Genomic DNA, 27,973 nt, shown 5'->3' with positions numbered 1-27,973 from the left:
AAATAATTATCGTAGGTGGATATCAAAGAAACAAAATTTATTTTTCAGAATTTCTGTTTATCGGGTTTTCGTTAACGCACACGTTTTGAGAGAAACGAGGAAAGTAGTTCCGTTTGTGCATTTAATCACAGTTAAATCGAAAGCGTGTCCGCGCCCCGTAAAGTACAGCGAGCGCATTTATTTTCGTTGGAACCTAAAACGTCGACGGATCCGTTTTACCTTGATTCGTGGTTTACCGGCTTTTACCGCGTATTCCAGGGACTCGTGCTATCTCACGGCAGTTTCAAATCGAGAAGGAAGAAGTCCCCGTTTATGCAGGCATTTCGAAGCAAGATGGATGCAACGTTCTCGTTTCCCTACGTTCTTTCCCCCTCGTGACATCTTTATTTGCTTCTCTTCTATCTAGCGATATCTATATCGCTAGCCACGTACTCTCGATGAATATTTATACGGGGAGATTGTACGAGACGAAGGGAGAAAAGCAGCGCATCCAGGTTGCAACGGTGCAACAACTTCCTCAAATCGAGTTCAGCCAATACAAACTGCAGACGTATCTGTGTATTATATCCGCGACGATCTGTGAGGGTGGTTCTCTCGAGGGCAAACCGGGGACCATTCACGGATAAATGAGTCTTGTATCGTTTCCCGCTTGCAAAAAATGTATAAAAAGCGAGAGAGCATTGCTAGATCATTTTGGGGTGTAGCGGTATCTTATACCATTTCTTTTCCATTTTGGAAACGTATGTCTGTTGATATCTCAGGATCTAATTAAATTTCTTGTCTTGGGTTTGAATACATTTTTAAAAAATTTAAGAAATTCACTGGTACAATGGTTCATTGTGGTTTATAAATTTTCTGCGAACAGCCCCATTTTCTACCTCGTACATCTCCCTATTTGCCCAAGCACAACTTTCCGTGATATAAAAATAAATATTTTTTCCAGAGGCCCGAACGTGTCGATCCTGCACTTACGCAGTACTTCAGATCCTTGGGAGGTGGGTTCTCAAGGATCCACGTACAGCGTCGGCAGCAATAAAAGCCAGTCTGGCAGCAGAGGAAAATCAAGCGGAGGCACACGAGGCTCGTACACACGTGGCACTTCAATACCATCCTTAAAACGGCACGACACGACGGCGTCGATATCGTCGAGCTCGAGTTTAAAACAGCATCGACAGGACAGCCACGGGCAGGCAAGTAAAACATTCGAAAAAAAAAGTTCGTTTTATTATTCTCCATTCCGCCTGAGGCTCGTCTTTAACTCGATCCTATCGTAAACTTTCGCTTTAAATGTTCACTGGATTCTAAATTTTTTCCAACTCGTTTTATTTAAACTTCGAACCGTATTATGACTGTCGTCCGATGCAACTTCGAGCGCCTTCTTCGGTGAGATTCACCTTTTTATTCCCCGTGTACGTTTGCAAGTAAAATTTTTCGAGGGGTCTGAAAATTCGCTAGCTCTTGTTAAAAAAGTTTGAAGGCTACCTAAGCGTTTCGAGGACCCGTGTGTACTTCTACCGATGAACTTGCGGACAGGTGACGAGTTCTCGTCGTCGAGAATCCTCGAATTCGTTCCTGTCGGGTAACAGCGGCACTTCCGGGGAACTTTTCATCAGCGGCGACTGCAGCAGGGAATTGTCGCCGGTGAGATGGTGCGACAGAGAGGTGGACGGTGTCTATTTGGGTCGATCGGGTTGGGTCCAGGTACAACAAAGGTCCCTGGACGAAAATCGAAGGATAAGTTACGAGAGCAGCTTGGTCACCGCGACCACGGGAACTCTGCCATTGCCGCGACGCGCCACGGTCAAATTGGCCGACTACCATTGCAACAGCGAGCCGGGGAAATGTCCTCAAGAATTCTCGAGATTGGACGGTCAAAGGCCGGACTACTTGGCTCTTCACGGCCAGGATTTCGAGTCCGTGGCGAGCAGCGCTTGCACGTCGCCGCACAGCATCCCGGAATCGCATTCACCGCCGTCGATCACGCCGATCATATCGCCCCCGCCAGCTTTCCAGGACGTGGTGGGTAGAAAATCGTCCTCTAAACACTCTTCCGGACGAAGCAACTACGGGAAAGCGCCGTTCCTGCCGCGATCGAACGCCATAGTGGACAGCGACATTATCAGCCCGCCGCCATCGCCGCCGCGCCAAGTAAATTGGAGCTCCCTGCCGTCTTCCTCTCGGAAAACATCGAACGTGCCGTCCAGAACTAGGAGGCAGAACACCAGTAGCCAACAGCAACAGCAGCAGCAGCAGCAACAACAACAACAACAACAATATCGAATGGCACAGGCCAAATCGCTGGAAGATCAATCCTCCACGAGAAGATCGCAATTCATTCAGCGTTATTTAGAATCCTCGAGTTCCTCCTCGTCCTCGATGGGCTTCAGGAGCCTCGACAGCTGCGTGACGAGGGCGACCATGCCCAGACTGGCCGAGAACACGGACTCCTCGGTGGAGGGATACGACGACGGCGACGAGGACGACAATCCCAGCTCGTCGTTGAACCTCAGCCTGGTCTCGTCCTCGATCATAGCGTTGAACTCGTCCACGGAGTCGATCCGCGCCAACGGCGAGAGGATTTCGCCCAACAGGCAGAGCCGTCATCACAGAAGCCAACAGGGATTGAGAAGATCGCCCGGATCGTCGGAGTCCGGGAAGCAGTTGTCGTTTAACTCGCCTTCGTCCTCGTCCTCGTCGTCGAGCAGCGCCGAGAGGCAGGGCAGATCACCGACGCCAAATCCTTTTAGACGCGGGAACGCTTCGAGGCAACATCAGAGCGCCAGGACGGCTCAAGTATCCCCGGAATCTCATCAATCTAAAGTAAGGAGATCCAGAAGTCTTCAATTACCCGAGAAGAGGTCCCCCGGCACCGCAACACCGAGCAGAGATCACTCGAGGGAGTCTAACGAACCTCATAGAGTCGTTGTTAAAATTTCCAATGAGCGGGGAAACGATAGGAAACGCCACACGCTTCAAAACAGTACGTATTCACTAACCGTTCGTACGTTTCTTGCTTGCGTATCACCTGCTGTACGTTCATTGTTCGGCGATATTGTGAGCACTTATTTAATTGGATGTGAATTCTTTGCTCGAGGCCTCAACACGTTTGCTTGCCATCGTCGTATCTTTCGGATCTCATGAAAACATAAAAGAATGATTTCATTTGCATTTCAATCGATCGTGAATCGCTAATGACTCCTAATTAGCTCGTTATACGATTTTAATATTCATCGATAGGCAGACTTAGATGCTTCGCGAGCACAGACGCTATCGGAAGAAAAATCTATTTTTTAGCAATCAAATTTTTAAAATGTTTCTACTCTTTATCATTCTGTTCAGCACCTGAACTTACCCTCGTTAATTTTGACAATTTATAGAACAAATTAATATGTTTCATGAACATTGCAAAAACTTCGTTTAAGAAACAATAGACTCCACTTTCGTAACAAACGGTACGTACATGTATTGCAAATGATCATTTCATTTTATGCAATAGCCACTATGACCCGGTATCACATTACGCGTGACATCGCAATCATAATATTCAGTTGGCCTACTTGTTACATTCAATTTGTAATTATAATTAAAAGCGCTATAAAATTGCTAGAAATACAGCGCGATCGTTTGACAACCGAACGTGCGAAGGCTGTTCCGAGCAGAATAGCACGCAACACACCATGCACTGTCCTAAATCTATAAAAAAAGCACATGAAACTAACGTGTTCGATGAAAAACTTCCTGTTCTTTTGCGTTCTATAAATAAATTTATAGTCCACGCTCGGTTCGTTTATTGCCACAATAGCATGTTCGTGCGTGTTTCTTAGGAAAAGCGCAGTCGACCGAGGACGCATTAAACGAAGAGCTTCTCCGTGAAACGGAGGCGGTAACCGAGTTTCTTTACGGTACAAGAAGCCGTGTAGTGGCCAGGAATCTTCTCTCGAGTCGCTTTGAACGCCGAGAAGAAAGTCAGGAGCAAAGACGGGGCAATGCGAATACGTACGACGTTTACTTTATATCGTCGAAGCAGCAGCAATCTACGAAATCCGTCGTTCCGGCGATGCAACAGTCGCAGCAACAGCAGCAGCAAACGCAGCAGCAGCAGCAACAACAACAGCAACAACAACAGCAACAGCAACAGTCGAGACGACCGAAGACGCTTCAAAGAGGGGCGACGACCCCTAACGTGAACCCTTCGTCGATGAATCCAGACTTCTGCGTCAGTCCGGACACGAAATTACGTTGCAACAGCAGCACCTGCGATTTCTGGCCGCACTGCTCGCAAAGAGACACTCTGTACTCTCCTAACCAGGCTCCGGTATTCATGAAGTTGTCCCAGAGCTACCCGGCTCATCAGCGACTCCCAACGGACGCTGGCGGCCACGCGAGCAGAGGAAGCGCCAGCTCGTCCCCGGCGTCGTTAGAACGAATGGACGAGCGCGAGTTCCGCGATCGCGAGACCTCGTCGCGCAAGAATCGCGGTAATCGCGATCAAAACAATTCCAACGCGTCCAAGTATCAGGAGAGACAGCCGAAGAGCGTGCTGAAGCAATCGAATCGATGGTCGCCGCTCGAGGGATCCAACGGGAGTAACACGAACGCGAACACGGAGAAGAGGGAGCATCATCGATTTTATAGGAAACCCGAGTTCGCCGGTAGCTTCGAGGGTTGCGAAAACAAGGACAGGAAAGTGTCGCCGGTCCAGGGGAAAGGTATCGTGAACAGATCGCCGAGCGGTCAGGTTGTATCTTCGTCGACCACCTCGTCGTCTTCCAGCAGCGATATCTGGGTCACCACTTCCGATCGAACGGTGACGAAGAGTCCGAGGAACGCGAAAAGTTCCGGAGCGTCCACCCCCATGGAGGATGCAGTGATTGGCTCGTTGAAGACGCTGATGGAACCGCCGAGGGACGGGATGTTGTCCAGGCCCGGAAGCGCTCCCACGAGAGGGGACGACTCTCTGCCCGGGGACATTTGTTTGGATCCTCATCAGCGATCGCTGTCCCTGCCGAAATCGTTCCTGACGCACAACACCGATGGGTAAGTCACTCAACGTTGATTCCATTCGCTTCAAATCGCTTTGATGCATTTTAATACATGCAGTGTTACTAGTTTATCATTTTTCGTTCGCGGGTAAACACGACTTTTCGATCGCCTTTGGCCTTTTTGTGGTTATTTGTAAACAACGAAGCGAATCAACCGGAAACATGCGCTTCGAAGGTTTCCAAAGGGTTACAAAGTTATTGTTGTTAAATTCGTTATTGCACAGTTTGCTCGAGTATGATAAAAATGGTATATGACGAGATGGTTTACCCCTATTTTTCTCTCTTACACAATTCTTTTATTGTTTATTTCTTTTATTAATTGAGGAGTATTTAAATTTTATAGAAACAAAGGGCCGAAGAAAATCGAAAAGCCACCCCTAAACGTGCAGTTCCCTCCCAGATCGCCTAAGAAAGTCTTATTAACCCCCCAGATATGTTTTGTCGATCGTAGAGAGAAAATAGAAACGTTAGTCGATATTCCTTCATCATTCCGTTACACGATAGACGCCCGATACGACTTCCTTTACGCAACACCCATTAAGATAGCTACCTCCATTTATCCGATTCACGGTCAAAGAACAAGCGACAGTGTTATTTAAATCCCCCAAGTTCAGATTACCGAGTTTCTCGGTTGTCTGGAAGTTCGATTGCTCTTCTAATTGGCTCTCCATTTGAAACCCATTGGGTTCCCCGGCACCGAGCACTTTGACCACACGAATCTCTCAGCGATTCTAGTAAGACGTTCAAGGATTCTTCCGCCTCGCCTGTAATCCTATTTTCCATTAATTTTTAATTCCCTTCGTCGATCGATGCGGCGCACTATGATCACGTAGCGAAACGAAGTCGTGCGGAATAATCTCGCATAACCGGGACACGTACGTCGAATAGATGGTCTGCTTTTTATTGATAAACTACGTGATATCGAGTACGCTGGGCGATGGAACGGTCCCTGTAGCTTGTACAATGTTAATACACGTGGAAACCAATTTTCTACAAGTCCAATTACTTCGTGTCTCGGTTATACCATTTCTCTCGGTGCGAGTGATAGTCCGTAGGTCGTAACCCGAAGTTACTAATGGCGGAATGGCATACACGTTCCCTGCAGTAGATGCTTCGATCCCCGGCTTGGACAGACGTTCGTTTCTATGGGGCAAACACACTCGCGTCGGTTAATTCTCCTACTCAACGTCGCGAGGTATTTTAATCAACCTGTCGAACCGAGTCGGGCGGCCGTTGTTGTAACAGCGGGCGCAAGAAACGATCGAGACCGTTGGTAAACTCCGCTATAAAACATCGCGCTCGTCGCGTCGCCGTTCCTCTAGAATATTTTAATTTTAGATTAAAACCGTCCCATTTCCTTTCATTGTCCAACCGCTATAGCAACTTTCTGACTAAATTATATTCGCACGAATGCCTTCGGTGGTACGATGAAACATTTGTGATACCCGCTACGTACCGAAAGTGCATTTGCTATGCAACGAGCAAGAATATTCAGGTCATAAACGTATTGTTTCCATCCGTTAAGCTTTTTTGACCCTCGCGAGCGCGCAAAACCCTTTGCCCGTGAAGTAACGAGATTATTCGTGTCGCGGAATATCGTAACGACATCAGAAATGAATTAGTTGAACCATGGTTTTTTGATAATAGAATCAGACGCGTCACGTTGCTACGTCTCAAAATTGAGAACTACCATCGACCTCGTATCATCTTACACGACGCGCTTAATATATCAAACCTGTGTTTGCCCGTGTCTAGTACACGTTGGAGGCGGTAAATTTGCACGTCGAGTGCCTGTACGTCAATGTTTGTCGCGCGGTGTCGAATAAATGTCCGTCCACGTCGCAGATACGGAAACCTTAAGCGATGCTCTCGAGTGACGAACGTACAAACGCGCAAAGTGTAATGCGATGTAATCGTACGTTCGTCGAACCGGTTACGTCCGCGTGTAAAGTCGCCCACGCGTCGCCCACGCGGAATCCGCGATCGCGTCTGCTCAGCAGACAAAGGGACATTATACCGCTCATCACGCGCGATTCCAGTTTATACCGAGCACGACCAGAAACACGACGACACAATACACCCGGGGGTCGTTAATTCGGCCCAAAATGAGGATCCCCGGAGGGAGGGGAGGGAGCGGAAAGCGATGCTTAACGAAACGTTATAAAATTCTGAAACGTTGCACGCCCGATTTCTCAAAGGAAATCGTACGTGCGCGCGACAAACGGCACAAACGATTGAAAATTTAGTCGAGCGTTCGAACAAAAATATGGCCACGGCAAACAAACCGAAACGAAACACCGTTGGAAACGAGACCAACGAAATAATGAAACGGAAGACCTGCTTTCTGGTAAATAGAAATTTTGTGCCTGGATATGTAATGGAGTATTCAAGGTTCGAATCATTAGGCGAAATAATACAGTAGTACCGCGTTTGTTGACCGTAGTTTGGGTCCGTCTGTTAATTATCAAGGGAAATTCTGTTTCTTTGGATTGAAGTTAGTTTTTAGAAATTATTATAGTAGATTTATTCGATCGTGGAATTGTAACAGTGACTAATACTGAATGTAACATTTTTATTAGTATTTTCGCGTGTCCTTGGACTTTTGAAGCGAGTAGGAAGTTTTCCCACAGTCTCAGGCCAATACTTAATCCGGAAAAGGGAAGTACCGCGAAGTCGTGAGCTTCGCCCTTCCTTCTTTACTCTTTTAAATCGCACAACTTTCTGGAGCGACCCCATCCCCCTGTGTATTCGTATATCTCGCGATGGTCGTCGCATAAAAATGCTCCTTGAAACCAGCGAAGGGTCGTTCAATGATATTCCGATGAAGAAATTCGAATATATAAATTTTGACCAAGATATAAGCCGAGGGATAATACCGATAGTCTGCGATCGATTCGAAACTATGTTTTTGTAAATCCTTATTTAAAACCTCTTCTTCAAAACTGAAAGTATATTTAATATATTCGATGTCAGAGAAATAAATTTTGCTAGAACCAGGGACCCTAGATGTCATAACAAAAATAAAACGGCTTACGTGTACGTGTAGTCTGATCAATTGTTAAATATTGTATGCATTTTTGGAGCTCTTGCGCTAGAATGCCTCCTTAATGTTTCATAATGACCTAGTTTCTGTGACAATAGACTGTCGAATTTCAGTTATGAAAATAAAGCAAGGCATACAAACGAGACTGAGAACCTCGACAGGGCGTGGGTGGACAAATTTTTCGCCAAAATTAAAAAATTTCAAAACATTCTGAAAAAATTATTCTTCGCTGCAGGGATCAATTACAATCATTTTTGGTCAATACACATACCCCCGAAATCCTACGCAATTTTGAGAAAAAAATTTCTTACCAAAAATACAATGTCTGACCAGAAATGATTCCCCCGAAATTTCATGTATATATTTGAAAAATCATAACTTCTGAACAGATTGGAGAATTTTAATGTTTCAAAATGCTAACAATGTTCGAAAAACTGTGCCTTAACCCCATAAAATGAGACAAACTCCATAAAAGTAGTTTAATTTTCGAACGACTCGTCTGTTTTGTAATATTTCCACCTCGATTGATAAAAATTATTTTTAAATCACCTTACAGTTTCTGTATATTTGTAATTTCTGAGATCGTGAAGGAACCAAAAAATCTCCACAGATTGATTCTTGAAAGAGACGAAACTATTCGTGTTAGCACGAACGATAAATATTCGCAGAACGTTTGCTAGAGAAATTGACACGTACGTTTCAGCGACATATTTCTTAATTTTTCATCGCCACGTTGCGCGTTTTACATGACAATGCATTGTTAGATATTTTTTTACAGGATTCGCGCTTTCTTTGTATTACCTTTTCCATTCATGTGTGAATAGACTGTTAATTTTTCCTTCATGAATTATTCATGCGTCCCCAAGGCGCGACCATGAGATCGTTCATTTAAGTTTGTCTTCCGTTTCGAAATTCGTTACCCATTCACCAAAAATTTCGGAACAAACCGTGCTCGACGGAAGGACGAATCGTTTGTCGATTTTCGTAGAGTTTAATATCGTATTCTACGCGCGTCTGGTAAATTATAAATAAAATGCGCGGGACATTAATCTTTAGATTGTCGTTCCGTGCACCAAAAATAGAGGTACGCTTTGTTTTCGTTGTGTTTGCTGGCTTCAAACGAAATAAATACATAGTTATAAATATCCAGCGTGTCATAAAAGCTAATCCATTCTTGTCGTTCGCAGGAACAATTTATTGGAAGTTTGACAGCAGATATTTTCAAGGTAGAAAATTTTAAAGAGGAAAAATTTATAGTGTTACCATTGAAATTTATAGTGTCAGCTGTTTAAGACAACACTCTTATGAACTCGAGTCACGCATTTAAAGTCGCGGTAAATTATGTCGAAGATAACGAACGATTTGTTGTACTATCTAAAAATACTTATTCCTTCGAGGAATTGTTTACAAAAGTTCTTTATAATAAAGGAATGTTTTTTCTTTAATGCACGGTTAATGATTTATATTTTCCCTAAGGCGACATTGAAAAACATGTTTCATCGTGTGTCGTGTAATCATATATTTTCAACGCGTCACATAATTAGATTATTTCTGACAGGATTATTATCAGTTAATTATAACGTATTTCGTAGCAATTACTATCGTGGAATTTGATTTTCGGTTTAGTATGTAATATTATTCCAACTACGTCTACACAGATGGTATTAATCTCCAAAGGATAGGAATTTACGCGACAGGTGGTCGTTTGGTTCTCAAACCTATTGGAAATTCATAGAAACCTGCAAAGGTTATGAATGCCAATTAGACACAAGAATTGTTATTCATTTCGCAAATTCTTAACTGGATGGATAGAGTAATTAATCATTGTAGTCGCGATAAACCAGTAATTTTTCCAAGTTTCGGTCGAAAATCTTTTTTTATTTCTGTCATAATTTAAATATAGGGTCTTTTACTCGCGCTAAATTATGTCGCGGTTTTAAATGTCAAATAAAAATGGAAATTTATAATAAACGCTTTCGCGATATAATTCGATCGCCCGGCAATCAGTTCCCAGTACTGGGTCACCGTATTTTAAAATACTGTTGCAAAAATTGGCACATTGACATTTCCGTCCAATTCTTGTTTTTTCAAATAATTTGAACTAAATATGACTCCTGGGGATGAATGAACTTTCAACTTTAGAGTTGATTTAAGCAATCGTTTGATTCTAAATATTCCCTTCCAGTGATACGAATATCACCAAAAATTACATTAAATTAGAGTAAGAGGATGGGTGAAGGGGTCAAACTAATAATAATTTTGCTTGGTTATATCTTTTATAAAATAAAATATAAGTTGTCTTTCGTGCATGGGGAAGAAAGAGGAAAAGATTGATTTTTTAAATTAATATATTAATATACGTTTAACGTAAATTGTACATTTTTAGACGCAGTATGAATGAAGCAAAAGAAACCAGTCAGTTCTGTCATTAAAAAAGTGCAATTGCATCGGTGCATTCGCGAAAAAAACTTTACAAACGTACGATAGGTCATGGTAAACAGTGCAAAATTTTGCTGCATCACTTTTTTTCTAATTTCGCTTGGAATAGAGTTATCGTCCGTCCCAGTTGCTAGATACCCAGCTCTATGCACAAGTGCCAATTTTAAACTTCATTTTCTCCCGTCGCAGTACGTGAAAAATTTCATATTTCTGCCGACCTGGAGTCGGAATTTTGTTAGAATTCGGCTCAATTAAGGTGAAGGTAATCGGTTACGTAGACGGGAAGAGCGAACCGGTTTCGCTGTCGAACGAAAGACAAGGGTGAGTGTCAAGTTTAAATGGGTGCATCGATTGCACCGGGCGAATGCACTTTCTCCCGTCGTTGATTTCTTCGCTGTAAGCGCTACCTGGAGGTTCTATTAGAATCGACCTGCGCCGGCTACTTTATTCTGAAACTAACAGATGGCCTCGCATCCCGGTTTCTCACCTGTTCGCCGCTACCTGTATTCCATCGCCTTTAAACCGCGATATTTCTTTGAAGCGGTGTGCCGCGCACACGCGCGCCGCTCCAATAACGTTCGTGCTTTTATGGCGAACGGTTTTCGATAAATTGAAAAGCTGCACTCGTATCGATTAGGACGCTCGAAACAAACACAAAGGACCGTCCCATCGAAAGACATCAAATCGAATACCGAATTGATTATAATTACGTTTCGCGCGTCTCTTGCTATCCCCTCCCCCCTCCAATCCCACTGCATTTCCATAACGTTGCAATTTTTATGTATTTTTATTCAAATCCATTACTTTCGCGCGATTTACACGCTCGATTATCCCCTGATTATGTTAACGATGCGCATTCGTTATAAAATATGAAAGCAATATTTATGAATTCATCCAATCCAAACTGTTCGTTATCTTTTAAACAAATATGTACACTCTACATTTGAGAATCATTTTCACGTTTAATATAAGTATTTCAATGTTTGTATTTGTTTTAAATATTTCATCATAATATTACAAGAGAGACGATTCAAGTTCAAGTCATTTTCAGATTAAGTAGATAAATAAATCAGACTTAAATAGAATTACCTTTTTTCTGTTTGTAAAAATACCGCTCGAGAGTACGAATGCGACGGACAAAGAATGCGGTAATTGAGTAACAAAGGGATTCCTAAAGTGTAGAAATAGTCGCGAAATCGTTTGTCGAATATGTCTGTGCAATTTAGACTAGTTGGTTTCTTCCGGGCGGCTGTTCCACGGAAACGTACTCGTACGATTCCACCGTAATAGCTCGCATTAATTACAAAGTCAGTAATTGGTCCGTCTCGAAAAGAGAGAGCACCGATGGACAAGTTTAAACCGCTAAATTACCGTGCCTGTGTATGGTAATCATTAACCTCCAGCAAATTTACGTGACCGTCGTTATTTTCTTTGTTACTTTACTGATAAATGGTAATTAGAGTGCGCATCACGCGATAGCGTACGATCGATACGGGAAGCTTTATGTTAGCTGCTGCCAATTTCCCTTCGCCTCTCATTGCCCATTAATTCGATTAAGTTTCTAGAATAAAATTTTTCCATCCAACGCTTTGTTTTCGAGACAGTGGTGGTTGAAAATGCATCGTGGTTGATTGAATACGATTTGGCTGGAGCGTCTGTTCATTACTCCCTGTTTTTACTTATACTTCAACTCGATCACTTCGAAGTTTCGCGTACAAAATTTCCATTTTTTTTTTTGACAAAATAACTTGCAACACTTTTTTTCGACTTTCTCTAATGTCAAAATACGTGAATAAAAAACGAGCTTAGTATTTTGTTAATGGAATTTATAAAAAAAATAAAGTGCAATGCGTATATCCAGTTTGACACCAAATAGTTTTACTCTTCGTTTGATACCAGTACATTGACATTGCGTCGAAAAAATGCTATCGAATTCGAAAACTCAATCACGCCAGTGAATAAAATTCGCCGTAGTCGACATAAATATAAATGCAAGCGTAGGTTCCTGATTTTTTCGTCAGCGTATATCGTCCCCGGATTTCTTGGAAAGAGCTTGGGACAACAAATTTTTTTAATGCCCCATAATCGGAGCCAAAGACTGCGAGCTTACGACATGGTCCTGCAATAAAGCGATTTTAAAAGCAATTTCTCGCGGTTTTCGTTTACCCATATTTGCATCGCGACACTGGGTGTTCTATTTTGATCCACAAAGACGTCGTAAAGATTATTGGCGATATTAAAAGTTTATTTTGAGCGATGATGTAACGACGCGTGTCCAAACTGCGTCTCTCTTATACTCATTCAATTCATTAAATCCAAGTATTACTTTCAAAATTTAGCTTAGGAAGGCAGAACAAGAAAAGAATAAATAATGTAGAATAATTTTACACGTTTTGAAAGCTCGTAGCCATCCAGTATGCTCGCGAACCTCAATTTGAGGAACGCTGCAATGGAGGATGCGCTCTCGAGTATTTATGACGGACGATATATCGCCAGTATCATGACAAGGTTTAACCACCGCTGTAATATAACATTCTAATGCAAATCGACGCACGAGATGTGTAAAATATCCTGCGAGCATCGATCGTGCTCGCGCGTTGTGTTCGATCGAGAAGGAGGACAATATCGCCATTTGTAACCGGAAACGGGATCAGTATTGTCGTTCGTAACGCACGTAAACGGGCCGTGGAATAGATTTCTCCCGTCTCGGGGAAGAATCGATCGATAATAAAATTAATTTGCATTCCGTTCCCGGAGTTTTGCTTGACAAGAATTGCTCACGTAGGTGAGTTTTATCTTGACGAAGAGCGAACCGCGGTACGTTGCACCTGCAACGTACACCCGTTGAGGTCGAATGATACGACGAAGGAGGCGATGAAATTACATGCTTTCACTGCCGACAATGCAGAAGGTCGACTAACGTTACGTGAGACGATCGCTTGCTGAATTCGCATTTCGATCCTATTTCCAGAACTCCAGAAGCCACGAACCGTCCGTGACATTTCTGCGAATAATAATTCTTATTTAAAGTAGAAATTTTCATTCGAGACACAGTATATTTCTATCGCTATATTGCGTGATCCCCTTTGGGATAACAAATGAAACATCAACCCTTACGTCAATAACTGAAATACGATTGTTGGTAATCGGAGTACCTTGGGTCCCCAGAGCCCTTTGTTCGAACAAGTTGGATTTAAAATAATGATTTTGCTTCCATACTTTCCCTGAATTCTTCCCTGACCTACTGTTTTCAAAGATTTTAGCAAAAGTATATTTACAATAGAGCACAATTAAATCTAATCCAGAATGTACATAGGTAGAAAATTTTGTTTTCTTTTCGATCTTCTACATGTTTGCTTCTGATATAATAGCGAGACTGGTATCGATGTAACTGGATAATGGTATCTAAAATATGTTTGGCTGATAAATTAATTGTTTGCAGCCCGCGACATAGTAGCAAAGTGCAAATTAGCCCTCGGGTGAAATTCAGTTCGACATGCTTGTTGTAAACAATATAGTCCTTGTCCTGTTTTGCATTTATAAATGTCATCAATGTCCTGGCTCATTATCGGTTTTGGACATTGGTCACAAAAATGTAATACGCAGAGCAGAATTATGGTAGCATATATAAAAACTTTTGTTATCTAATATCATAATATCGATTCATTAGAAAGTTTTGTTTGTTTCATTATAATTGGCTTTATCAGTTTTAAAAATTTTCCAGTGTAATTTATAGAAATATTCTAGGTGCTCCAGAAAATGCAATATAAAGGAGCCCGTACCTTTTTAATGTTTTAAAGCGAGAAATTCCCTTGACGTTGAAAAGACCGAACGTCGAAATTCTGATTTAAATACGCATTTTTACTTTACCCAATTTGCGTAATCAGATAGAAAGAATTACTCGAAATTCCGCGTTCGAAATCCTTTTACGCGCTCTGTTTAAATTACATTTATGATTTGGAGAACAGATTGCGCTTCGCCATTATTCAAACGGTTACGCGCTACTTTAAATTCTACCATTGACTGTAATTATGAATCTCAAATAGTGAATTCGCCTAAAGCAATCCCGATAATTTTGTTAAAACACTATTGCTGGTATTAAATGTTTCAAGTGCACTTTAAACTAATTTGCGGGATGCGTGCACAACGTTTCTGTCGGTAATTATCGGATTGGACGAGCCCGTATTACGCAAACGATGACTTTAATCTACTTTTAAATTAATTAATATAACGATCAAACGTTGAAATTTGTTGCTCGAAAAAATCAAAAGTAACTTGCAATATTACTCGTAAGTTTGTTAGCTCGTAAATTTCTCCAGAGTCGTTTTTCAAAAATCTTGAAAGAAATACTTGAAAAATAAATTACAAAATATGAATTAGAAATAGATTTGGAATTAATCTCTGAAAGTAATCCAGCTCAAACACGTGGGCTTTCGCGATGAAATGTTTAAAGCGAAAAGGCACGTAACCCGAAAGAAAAGAAAATAACAACAAAATTACAGATTCAGTAGGGCACAGAAGGCATCCTGTTCCCCAGGGGATTCACAGAGTCAATCGAACTCGAGATTACTCGAGAAACATGAGGCTTTTCTGCCGAGATGCATATTTGATTCGCCCCGCGAAGCTTTTACAGAATAATTTACGATTCGTCAGGTTCTTCCCGGCTGCGTGTATGCAAATTTCAAAATCGTTGACGTCAGAACTCCCAGTTATTTGAACAAGACCTTTCTCAAGATCGATCCTCCCTTCGTAGTAATTTCACGGTTCAAGAATAATAATAAGTCTTTTTAACGTTGAAAGAAACAGAAAAGTTCGTTCGTTGCTTCCTCGATAATTCGTCGAATTTCGAGCAGCTTTTTCGCTGAATGCAGCTGGTGTTCAAACTTCGATGATCGCGAGTGCGCCAGGTATCGCGATATTTGCTCATATGGAATTGTTTGCACTAAAATTGCTGCGTCAGAGAAATTATCGTGAAAATTTGCCAGTGGTAGTTTCTCCGACAATTAACGTTAAATAATTAGTATTCTATACGAAAAATATTTCAACGATGGGACGGTTGATTTTGGTCGACCGTTTCCTTTTTCGCGACTACGAAACGAAATTAAATGAATATTTGAAACTTAGCAAACTGAAATATGTGCATTCTATATATTTTTAATGAGAGGTCGCCTGTATTCTTACTCAATATTATTTTAAACTAGTATAACATAAATAGTAGTCATAGATAAATGTCAGATGCAATTATTATTTCAAACAAGGTATTTTTCTTTCCATAAGAATTTAATCGTATAATTTCTTGAAAAACACAAATTCGAATTTGAAACTATGAAAGCTAGATGGTTTTGTTAAATGCCTAGAAATGATCAAATTACGGTTAACGCTGTAGAAAAAGTGGACTGAAATGAAGCTACAATTGGATGTAATTAGTTCCTCGACGAGATGATCGCCTCAGAAACGACAGACCCCAGGTCACTAACTTTTTATCTCGTAACGCGTCGCTCCGTTCTGTTGTGTTAATTATTCATTTGCACACGGAGCGTTGTCTGCTAAAGTTACCAGGACAGTTAGAAGTTTGGTAGAACCACCCACTCCACAGCCAGAAACTTTTGTTTCCCCGGGAAGAAAAAATGCCACCGCGCCTGTCATTCTGGGCGACGTTTCGAGAATTATTCGAGGAAAAGTCGCCAGTGGTTCGCGTCTTAATTTCCATTTACCTTGACAACGATTTATTAGCTTCGATGACGTATAAATTTGACGATACTTCGATTCTTTTTTGCATTATTAATTACATTCTGTTCAAGTTGAAAAGACCCTCGAAACATGGCGAGAAGTTATAGAATCCGCTAATGGAACATTGTTTGTGCAAACGTAATGCGAGTTGACGTAAGAAATCGGATCGTATTTATTACAAGACCCAGCAGCCGTGTCGATTCCAGCGAGGAAACTCGAATTCCAGTCGCGACGCGATTTCCATAATCTCGTTCGTGAAACGAGCGAATAATTATTGAAATATTTAAATGGTCGTCGTGCTTGTGATCAAGCATTCAGGCACGTGCCTCGAGAACTGAAATCCTTTCGGTTCGTTTTCGACGGTGCTGGGAAGTCCGCGGTTTACGCGACGTTAATTCTCTGCTCGCGTAAGAACGCGAGTAATTTTCAACGGAAAGTAAACCCGCCGGAGCGGAATTTACGCGAACGTCTTGGTTCCATCGCGAGCTGATGTTCCATGCAAATGGTTTCGCGATACGGGCATCTATAAAACCACGTGCACGGTCACGTTCCAGCTCGCGCCTCGGTGTCGTTTTTATTTCGCGTCGGTCGTGCCATTTTTCACGACATTACGACTTTTTAAAGTTTCGAGGTTTGCGCGTAAAATGATCCTTGGAGCATATGTCGTATCCACGATTTTCTGGACTCGTAAATGCGTCCTTGATTCGTTGTAAGGAATAGATAAGGAATAGATAAGGAACGTTGATTAATCGTGGAGACCAGATTCGATATTAAACAATGTTTTCAGATTTATTTCGATTAAAAAGTCATTCGAAGATAGGCCTGATTACTAATATTAACTGCCTTGAAATTGAATAAAATATGTGCCACGTGTTTTTATTGTACGTTCGTTATTAAGTGACGAGAAAGGCTTGCAAACTTTAGTCGAACCTTGAACATTAATAGATTATTAAGTACACTATTTAGAACTAAATTTCAAGATCGATAGAGCGATGACAAAAGAGGATATTTATATGGTTTTCAGAATTTTGTGTGCTTAGATGGATGAAATCTGCATTTTTTTGTCCCCAATGTTTCTGGGTTCGTTGAAACTTCAGGAAGCCCAATTCATTTCGTTCCTCCATTGCCGTCTACGTATTCCATAAACACGGCCCATAACACTCCTACGTTAGCATGTCACATAATGAGCTGGATTAATAACGTGAATTCCTGGCGACCGTTATTACGGGTTCGTGAAATATGCACGACAGCAATTACACATCTCGCGGAACGTATTACAGCTTGGAAATACTTATTTATTTACTTTAATCGCGACACGGACCAAAGTGGAAATTTTTTCAATAAAATGTCCTCGTCTTTCAGTCTTTGATAATAGAATCTCTTTAACGATAAATTGAATCGAAGCTGATCGAAGAAAAAAAAAGCTTAATACTCCGGTATCGGAATACAATATTTAGATGGCACATACCGTACGCGTATATAACATCTTCTCCGCGAAGGATGCAAGTAAAGAAAAGAGAGGATCGTAAAAAACGCGGAGGAAGAAAATGACGATAATGTCCGACGGATTGCCGTAGGCTTTCTATGCAAGCCGGATTGAATCGCGTTCGAATTTTATTGCGTTTCATCTCTTCCGTCGCGAAGGTATGATCCATAAACAGAAAAGCGTGCCGGAATGCCAATGTAGGAATAAGCAATTGTAATAAATACGTGGGCAAAGACAATCGATACGCTTTCGCTTTAAACGTAAACATAGATTGAGTATCGATCCGGTTGTCTCTATACAATAACCTGAAAACGGTGATTCTAATCTTTATTGTTACGCGTATATTTGATAAACAAACAGAATATTCACGGAGTCTCAACATGCATAGGGAAATAAGTTGGTTCGATTTATTAATATTTCCCAGATTCAATGCAGAGGGTTATTGAACTCGGAATAACTACCCTCCTCTTCATTTCCGAGTTATAGAGGAGGCCGGTATTCAAAAGACTTTCCACTTAAAAACAAAAATATCTTCCACAGTACAAATTACAGAATTAAATAAAATTCTAATGTAAACGAAATAATTCTGATTACAGAATTCAAACTGTAACTTTCAAACAAACAAATATTTCACCCAGACGAGTTTAGTCATCTTTGATCGAAGATCCCAGGTTCGTTGTCCCGAATTCTCGCTCATGGTTTTTGATTAAATTGTTCGAGGACGATCACGCGACGTGTTTCTCTATTAATATCAAAGTCAAAGCGTTGTCGTATAACGTTTGTCGCGAGAGTTATCTGTGTACAGACTTCCGAGGAACTGCTAGGTATATACGCCCGTACGTGTTCGTCGGTCTGTTTGTACGCGTGCATGTACACCCGGGATGGATGTTAGTCTGATTGTAAGCATAAATTACGAGGTACCGGGCGAATAGAACACACTCGGCCGTGATATTCGGATCAGTCACGTGGAAACACGACGTCGAAGCCGTGAAAGGGTCGGGTCTGTAGGTTGCTTCTCCTCCGAAATTACACGGAGTTTCTGCATAACGTCGGCCGTAATGTTTGACAAGTTCCGAACAGATGCGCCGCGACGCGTAAAATTTATATGCCGCGTTCGTAAAATTATATGCACCGTAACTCGGACTCTAATTGCACAACGGCACCTGTTATCTGCTTAACACTCATCTCTAAGCTTGCTCGGTTCTTTCGATTCAACTCGGGCTCTGAAATGGCTCAAACCAGCACTTTAATACGTTATTGTGACTTTGAAAGTTGTTATAAAAGCGTAGTTCAGCGTGCTTCCCGTTACTATCGATGTTCTCAAAGCTATTTTAAAGCTCATTTTTCCGGATGAGGGAATCAATTTTTTACGTGCCCTAAAAGTTTAGGGGTTTAAGAATATCTTAGTGAAATAGTAAAGCAAGGGCTTCAACGTCCTGGAGTCGGGCAAGTTTAAAGAACGCGTTATCCGGAAACTTCGAACTTTTTCTCTCGGGACTATGCTTTCGGAACTAGCGACGCTTATCGCTCGATTGATTTGAAATTTACAGACGTGCTTCCATTTTGTTTAAAACAAGAAAATCTATGAAACAAAGAAGCTTTCGAAGTGTCTCGAGTAATCAAACTTTTACCGCTAAGTATATTTAAACTCGAAGTTAATGGTAATGGAAGTACAGCGCACCACGTAGCATGAAATAAAGTACGATGTCGTAAGGGGGACGAGTGCTGGAATGTCGTAAACAGATCCAGGAGTGCTACGTAAATCAATGAGCCCGGTAAAATAGATGGAACCAGGACGTTTTGCGGATCAGTTCGAGCAGAATCGAGCACAAAAGGGCCCCGAAGATACGGTTTGGGGAATTTACGGATTCACTCGAACGCCTCCGCGTTCACGAATGGGCTCCGGGAAGTTTAAGGGCGATCTCTTTGGGAGCCAATCGCAAGGAAATATCTATTGGTCCAGATAGCGGAATTTGCAAGAGCTCGATCCTCGATTTCATCGTTCGACGACAAATGTTGAGAGATGGACGAACCTTGCAAGACTGATTATCCTTTGAATGTAAGATAATCGTAATCTCAATCGAGCAAATTTTCCACCCATTACGTAAACGTTTCCGTATATAATTACGTTAAACTCGCAAAAAAATTGTTCTCTCACGAACTTGTGATAATATTGTATGTCATTAGAAACCTTTTTCTGTTTACGTAATTATGTAGATGGTACACGTGGTCGATAATGTTTATGCAACGTCTGAAAAATTCATTTAAAGTTAACGAGCTTGGATGATCTACACTAATAATAGGATGGTCAAAAATGAGTATGTCGAACCGACATAAGTATCGTTACGTATAATATATATGCACGAGTCGAAGCGGAGATCAGCTTGCAGCGGTTTTCAATGCAAATTGCAAGTCGCGGGGCATTCGGTAGCGCCCACACATGCATACTTGGCACAGACATCGAATATTAACGACCGAATATAATGATCGTTACGCGCCTTTGTTTCAGAGGATTGAACGTTAAGATCTGGCCTGGCTGCATTACGGTACGCAGAAACTATTCGCTGATCTAATCTCGGTGTTCGACAAGTCCTCGGTGTTTAATTTAATTCTTTCCTTTGGGATCTCGTTTCGATTAATCATCGATCAACGATTCGGTGGATTGCGTTTAACTCGTGACGAATTCTCGTGCGATTTTTGCCTTCTCTCGCGTTTCTTCGTACGGGGTCAGAATGTTTAATGCATACCGGTACGCGCGTGTAATTGGGTACATAGGTTGCAAAACGGAGAGACTTTCTATTTGAACCTTTCCGTCGTGCTTCGCGTGTTAAAACGAAACTTGGTCGGCGATCGGTCCCCGTGCCACGGCCGGAAATTGTTTGAACAATTCGAGCGCGGATTCGCGATAAGAAACGCCCGTGCAGTAGGTACTCCTGCGCATTACGAATCGTGATTCATAAACCTGTCGGATTCTATCGAACGCGGACGTGATTAATCGGTCAGAGTCGCGATAAAAATTACTACAATTGTTGCCGACTAGACGCACGTACGCAATCGTTATCGGCGCTTTTGCAATTTCGACGTCTAACCGGAATGTTTTCTTTCCGCACGAGATTGAAACGTTGAGTATTATCGTGAAACGATCGTCTAGGTTTCGATCGTACTCCACAGAATACACAGTACGACTCGAGAAGTTCCCTGATTGGTTTTTTTTTAATTTAAAATACGTACGAAGAATTAAAGCAATAAGAATGTTATTTGCACTTCCTCGTATCGAAGCTCTTGGTGTTGAATTATATACATCAATGTTCTTAATCCGTTAAGTTTAAAAGTGTGTCCCAGATAAGGCACACGAGGTGCTCGAAGTTCGAAGAACCTCTTTCCAACTAATATCGAGTTTACATCGGGCGAGTCGCTTTAAGCTTCCGACGTAAAAAATCTTCCGTGGCTCTCAACTTCGTCACTGTTATCATCAATATCAAAGTAATCCCGCAAGCTCCGACAACTTTGAAAACTGCGTCGCGAGCCGATACGCTCGGAAGAATTAAGGACGTCGTAAAATGCGGCCCTAAAGAAGTAAACCGTTTCTTGGACCATAAAAGGGTCGCAAAACGTCCGCAAAGAAAATTAAAAAAGAGGAACGAAGGAGAGAAGAAACCGAAATTAACATGGCACGATGTTAATCTCGCGAAAAGAGATAAAACGAAGTTGCCAAGAAATCAGATAAAATCACTGGTTTACTTATTTATTTAGGATACGTACGAAGTGTTTAATTCCATTGCTACTGCGGAGTCTGATAGCAACGATACCGAGTTACAAAGGACTCGATACAAGTGATGACGTAAACGTAGAATTCGATACAGAGATTCTTGAATACATGGAACTCGGTTCAGGCGTCTCTAGACGACCGAGATTGACATAACTAAGCTCGTAGAGGCTGGTGTACTTAATAGTAGACCCTCGAGACGTTGCAGAGTCGACATCGAAGCCACAGAAATCTATACTGACTCCTGAGGGTCTCTGGAGTTTTCGGATTGTTCCAAGGTGGTGAGTTTCTCGGGTCTCTGGGATCTCAAGACATTGTAGATGTACCAGGACTCGAGGATTTCAGGAAGCTAGATGTATGCATAATTATACCTACATCCATTGTTATAGCATTTGCAATTTGGAGACATAGAGCAAGAGGTCTGATTACTAGATATATAGTGATGACTATTTGGTGTTTGAATCTTTTGAGGTACATCCAAATTTATTTTGCAATAGGATTGCAGATCATCTATCATTTCTATGCGTGCATAAATTTTGTTAATAGTATTCTTTCAAAGAGAAACGAGTATTTGAAAATGCAATGATCGAAAGAAGGTCCAATTTCGAGAGTTCCTCGACGTTGCATCGTCGGTTCTGCGCGTCCAGAAAGTGTCAAATAAGTTTGTCGAAGGGTCTAGCCATGGAATATGAATTTTAATAAGTCTCAGGGCTGCTAGAACCGATTCAAGTGTACCGTCTTCCTGTGCAGGGAACAAGTGGTCGCGAGTGGACACCGGTTAGCGAACCGGCTTGGTGATACGAAGTGGTTGCCACGGCGCATCGCGACGCGCCGGTGTATTGGCGCGGCGCGGCGCTGCGATCGTGACGCCAGTACACCGCGCGCCGTCGACATGGTCGCATGTCGCGTTGTGCAACGTTCGTTTATCGCTTCCGTCAACGTGTTCCTTCTCGCCTCTCTGCGCATCCATCCGTGCGCATTTTGTTTACCGGCACCTCTATAAATTCTCGATGCGGTATGTCACTATTTCTATTTCGTTTTCATTTCTATTTTTTCCTCCCACACGTTTCCCAAACACTCGACATTAAACGAGAAACCAGCTCGCACACGTAGACGCCTAACCCTACGCACCATGGTACACGAATCGTCTCTAAAAAGGGATCGACAGTGATTGGACGTCAACGACGACGTTCGCTATCAGTGAGTAAAATCGATTCCATTCCTGGTTTAAATTGCTTTCAAATTACCGTCGAGCGACGTCGACGACATTTGTAAATTTTGGAGCGGCCCTCGTAACTACCTGTACCTTTCGCGTATCGATTGCATTACCCGTGGTTTATTACGTCAGTTTTGGAACGGTCTTGATTTTTACAATTTCAATTTCTTCGTTTATTCTAGAATTAAATGTTTTTTCGATCGTTACCATTCAGGTGTATTGGATCAAATTGTCATCTCCACGTTGTCTGTAATCATTTTCATTTTTAAAAGAGTAGTAAAATATTAATGGTGTGTCTGATGCAAGTGGGAAGTAGCCCATTCCAGTGCGGTATTTTACGATTAATCGAATGTTTGTTTGCCATTGCAGCGTGTTACATTGTTAATGAACAAATCGATACTTTCCTAGGTCGGAGCTGTACTCCACGAACTAAGAGTTCTGTTATCGATCGTTTTCCGTAGGATTCGACTAAAAAAATAGGAGGGTTGTCCGTTTGCTTCGTCGACTCGATGAGTCTTAGCTAACGAAGGAATTCCCGGAGGGAGGGCAAACATCGCTCGGGTCAACACGACCGGATTCGTTCTCGCAAAAAAAGAGGAATCGCGCTCGCCGTGGCAAAAGGTGCACGCGATCGACCGTCCTTGAACGCTCAAAAATATGTCTGCAGGCCCATCGAGTGCAGTAGGTCGGCTCGCGTGGACCTGCACTCGCGACATTCTTCTCGCAAACCTGTTCACCTTCGTCCCTGCTGGGATCGAAGATATCCGTGGCTCGTCTTTCGCGTCTTCCGCTTAGACGATTTCGCGAACGTGACTCGGATCGCGTACGAAAGAGGCTAAACGCAAAAGTATTAGCAAAGAAAACACTGGACGACCTTCGTGTCCGAGTCTTTCGAAACGTACGTCTCGCTCGCGTCTAACGTTTGTACATCGACCATCGTTGCTCACGATCAGAGAAACTTTAGAATCTTGGAAATTTCCGCAGTCAGCGAGATTCAGAACTGGAACTTCTGTCTTAATTAAGGTCGAGCTCGTTGACTCCGGATTCTTGACGACGCTCGAAATATTCGCGAATATCGAGAGAAATTTTCGTGGACCGTCGATCGTCCCAGAAACGGTCCGAATTAAACGGAAGCTTAACAATTTTCGATCACCGACCCGGACCCCACTAATCTACGATCGATCTGCGGTCACTCTGCTTTCCTTGCTCAACGCGGTCCTTGGTTCTCCGCGATGGGCAGTTCCAGCGAACCAAAAATGTCTGGCTTCGTCCAATTCCATTATCCTCCTATAAAGTACCTGAGAAATACTACGCGGCTGCCCCATCTATTAAAACGTCGGCAAAGCGTTCCACCGAGTTCCTCGAAGGAACGTTAAAAATGCAAAGTCCTGGCCGTAGAACTAGTTCAGTCCCCGATGGAATCGTTTCTAGGTTCTGATAAATCCATGTAACGGAATCGTCGACACATTTTTCGCATTCTTCGATCGATTTTTTTTCTGAAATGCTCGATTTAATATTCTGCAACATATATAATTTATTCTAACGCGCATTAACGCTTGGATTATTCCCTGACCCACATTTAGACGGTTTCGAATGGGAGAATAAATTTCGCTGGTACCGGTAGTCTTGAATTTTTTAGAACTAAAATGTGTGGCCATGTCGCAGAAACAATGGTGCACAGTGCTTGTACAAGATTTAGAATATTTATTGCTGTGAAAATTCTTCCGTTCTTCTGGACGTATTCATGAGTATTGCATTAAATTTTAATGGAAGATAATACTATAAAATTTGTAATGTACAGTTTTAATTAACGTGTTCTATTCGCTGTACCCCGGAAGAAAATCAAAGTTTTGAATCACGTTTTATAGAAACACATTTTCCGTGTTATTGCCATCTTTCATCGATGATATTCAAAGTTTGAAATTGAAAATATATCCGATACGAAAACATACGACCACTATAATACAAACGCGTTGGTCAAACAAACCCCGTAGGAGAGTCTCGCTTTTCTACATCGTATCTCGTAAATTTTCGAGGAACGTCGGTGTTACGACCGTGTAACTTACGAATGTAAGTCGATAAGCTTCGACTATCGTAAAAGTTGGAAAAGAGAGAAGTACTGCGTGCCCGTAACCTGGATAAGAACTGAAAATTCACAAGCTCGGCCAGTGTCAAAATTCCAGGAACTGGGTAAAACTTTTCGAAGGACGTAGACGAAATTTTATTCAAATTTTATTTTTTATTGAACGAGTAACGAATGAACGATCCTTTATTTTTTTATTTGCCGTTTGAAACGTTCCATTTAGACAAGAGTTTTGCCCTATTTCTGCCGGAGAGATCGTCGACGCTGCATCCGATCATACGAATCGACGCATCTCTTCCGATATCGAGTAAAAGCATCAGCGGTGGACACCTTTAAAGCTTTTCTCCCCAGAGAAGCTACATTTCCTTTGCTTCCTATCGGATTGCCACGCCAAATCACTGAACTAGACGGTTCGAATTGGCGATTTCTTATTTATCTTCCTGCGTGATCCATATAAAAATACGAAAGTTACGATAGTTGACAGTTTTCGTTTTAGAAAATAGGCGTCGTTGCATGTTTCGTAGAACGAGCTCTTTAATTACAAAGAATGAATAACAGAAACACTTTGAGTGTATCTCGATCCATAGATCCATAAAAGCGTTAGAAAAATAAGCCAATTCCCCTAGTAGTGCCAAGAACTGACAGTCGATGACAGGACTCGGTTCTCAAAATGTATTTTATCACGAACAACATCGTTAACGATGGCAATTTTATACATTTTGCTCGAAGTATGCCCGCCGTTGATGGCGATTAGTTAAAAAAAAAAAATTTTTTTTCATTTCCTTTCCGTAGATAACGTTTTCGACGTGAAAACGTCTCGTCGCTCGCTGAAATTCGCGACGAAAAATACCGAACGTTCGCCACATCCCTGGAAAACACGATACCGAATGTGAAGTCGCAATACGCGAGCTCTGGCCGTGATTGATAACGTCGCGATCAATAATTCGTCGGGGCCAGATAAAACACAAATACCACGAACGCGTCGGGAGAACAAAGTAAACAAGGACTGGCTCGATTGTCGATCGGTCCACGTCAAAATGTACACCGTGATGTTGGAACCGCGACGCAGGAAACGACGCTTCCCTTGAGAAATCCGTGTTTAAAACTGTCGCGGGACGAGATAATGCGAGGGCCGATGTGTGATCGTGTGTATCGTGTTTGACGAGGCAAATTTACGTCGTCGATAGTGAAATGAGTGAAAAAGGTGTGGTGTCGTCGCTGAAGAACCGTGAAAGGGTGAGCGGAAGTATCTTCTGGAGGCACAGCTGGCACTGCTCCGCCTATTTATCGAGGGAATTGTCCTTTAGCAAGCTCAACTGCCCTGTTCGTAGCTGGGACAACATGGCTCGGGCCAAGATCGACAAGTAAGAGTTCAAGAACCTTTTGTACCTTTTTTTTTCCTTCTTATCGAACGAGAACTGCGTATTTCAATGGTCGACGTAGTCGGGACGGGTGCTACGAAGGTACAGAGTGTTCTTAAAGCGACATTTACGCAGTTCACTCCCCTCCCCCCCAAATCGTTGCTGAAGAAGTCTGTAATATTTTCAATAGATTCGCGTTATCAGATTTCTCGATTTTATTTCTCTTGTTGATTGGTTTGTTCTATAATGGAAGTTTTATTTTATTTGTTATCTTAATTTTTGCTTCCTTTCGATTCGAGAAAAATCCACGGTTAAGGGGGAATAAACTGCGTAAGTAGTTACCCGTGAAACGAGGTACCTATCTTCGAGAGTATGTTCTAATCGCGTTAGCGAAGGAAACAATGGGATGTAAACGGGTCTCGTGAAAGTTAAGTGTCCGAGAAAATATTCAAATGGATTGGTCGATGCACGTAAACTTGATTCAAAGGAGTTTTTCGTCGTGGATCGAATGGAGAATTTTTTAACGCGTTAAAATATGAATGTTTCTTCGATGTTGAATCATTTCCGATCGTACGTGTATATTGCATTGTTTCTTCGCTATAATTGGTAGAAACGCTTACGAAAGCTAGGCTTCTCGTTTCAGGAACACCTTCCAAGTGTATCGAGTCACTGTAAATATTCTTACGGATTGTTGTATGCAGTGTCTCGTTGTTATTTTGATCTCTTATAAGTGAATGTGAATATGACCCACAAATAGAAACCTTTGTGCTGGTTATGCAGGACTTTAAAGAAAGGTCTGAGACGTTAGGAACTCGTAGTATTTGTTGAGAGGAATAAAAAAATATTTGATAAACATAGGTTCTAAAAATGTGAAACATAAACATTTAATTTATTTCCCAGAAGACTAGCAACTCTAGTGCATTATTTATTGGTAATGAGTGGGCAGTCTTCAACCCTAGAATAGTATAGTAATACTTGTTGATGTATGCTTCTGTCAAAGGATTGATTCATGTTGATCAAGAATTTTTTACTCCTCTCTGAGAATACTATAGTCCACCAGAGTCTGAGACCCTTCTTTTTAACATCCTTGTACCTGAATATAAGTTATGAGACACCCCGCCTTAGCGAACCAAAAACAATGTTTAGAGCAATTAAAATTCTACCGTGAACCTCAAACTTAGCATAGCAACGAATGAATTAAATATTAATCCCCTCCACTACGATTCATTCATAGACCTTTCCCCCTAATTTCGTATCCAGAGTGATTAGGAAAGAATAGTATATTTTAGCTTGTATACTATATATTGTAAATAGAATAGTTAAAAATTTCTGATATTGTGCAACTTGAAATCCGCAGGAGACTGTTTGCAACGATCTAAGAGTTATCGCGATAGGCACCGTTGACCCGAGACCCGGAACAAAATTTAATTTTAATTTCACTGACCGTTACACTATGAAACGTGCAACATATCGAATATCAGCTTTATAACGTCCCGACGACAACGAATGGATCGCGTATAAATTTGATGCTTTATATTCGCATTATTAAATTCCGTGTTCGTCGCGGTATCGCGGCGCGATATTTTACGTTCCGCGAAAGATCGCTCGCGGCGTACCATAAATTTCGCGATACGTTCGGCATGCAACGCCTCGGCGTAATTACACGCCACAGAATTTGCCCTGACACGTGCTACATTCGAGTGGACTTTATTTTTCGATCGTTAATGCTTCCTCGAGCCCCTCCAGCGAAAGAAAAATTCGATTCGTGTCACCAGCCGCTGAGATCGATTGAACATTTTTATTTAGA

At 41.9% G+C, this 27,973-nt stretch overlaps 2 protein-coding genes across 7 annotated transcripts in view; one reads left to right on the top strand and one right to left on the bottom strand.

The window, feature by feature from the left end:
* Rhogef3 (Rho guanine nucleotide exchange factor 3) overlaps window positions 1–27,973 on the top strand; it is a 164,295-nt gene that overhangs the window by 60,811 nt on the left and 75,511 nt on the right. For all 6 annotated transcript variants that reach the window (XM_076761934.1, XM_076761932.1, XM_076761931.1 and 3 more), the window contains 3 exons: window positions 944–1,190; window positions 1,534–2,980; window positions 3,825–5,037. In XM_076761934.1, coding sequence (XP_076618049.1) covers window positions 944–1,190; window positions 1,534–2,980; window positions 3,825–5,037 — 2,907 coding nt within the window. The remainder of the gene's footprint in view (window positions 1–943; window positions 1,191–1,533; window positions 2,981–3,824; window positions 5,038–27,973) is intronic.
* The window catches only part of LOC143340246 (venom acid phosphatase Acph-1), a 105,487-nt gene that overhangs the window by 53,996 nt on the left and 23,518 nt on the right, over window positions 1–27,973 (bottom strand). The window lies entirely within an intron of this gene.

The sequence above is a fragment of the Colletes latitarsis genome, chromosome 3 (genome assembly GCF_051014445.1).
Source record: "Colletes latitarsis isolate SP2378_abdomen chromosome 3, iyColLati1, whole genome shotgun sequence".
NCBI classification, from domain to species: Eukaryota; Metazoa; Arthropoda; class Insecta; order Hymenoptera; family Colletidae; genus Colletes; species Colletes latitarsis.
Note: the sequence above shows the minus strand (reverse complement) of the source record. Positions and strands in the feature narration are given on the sequence as shown.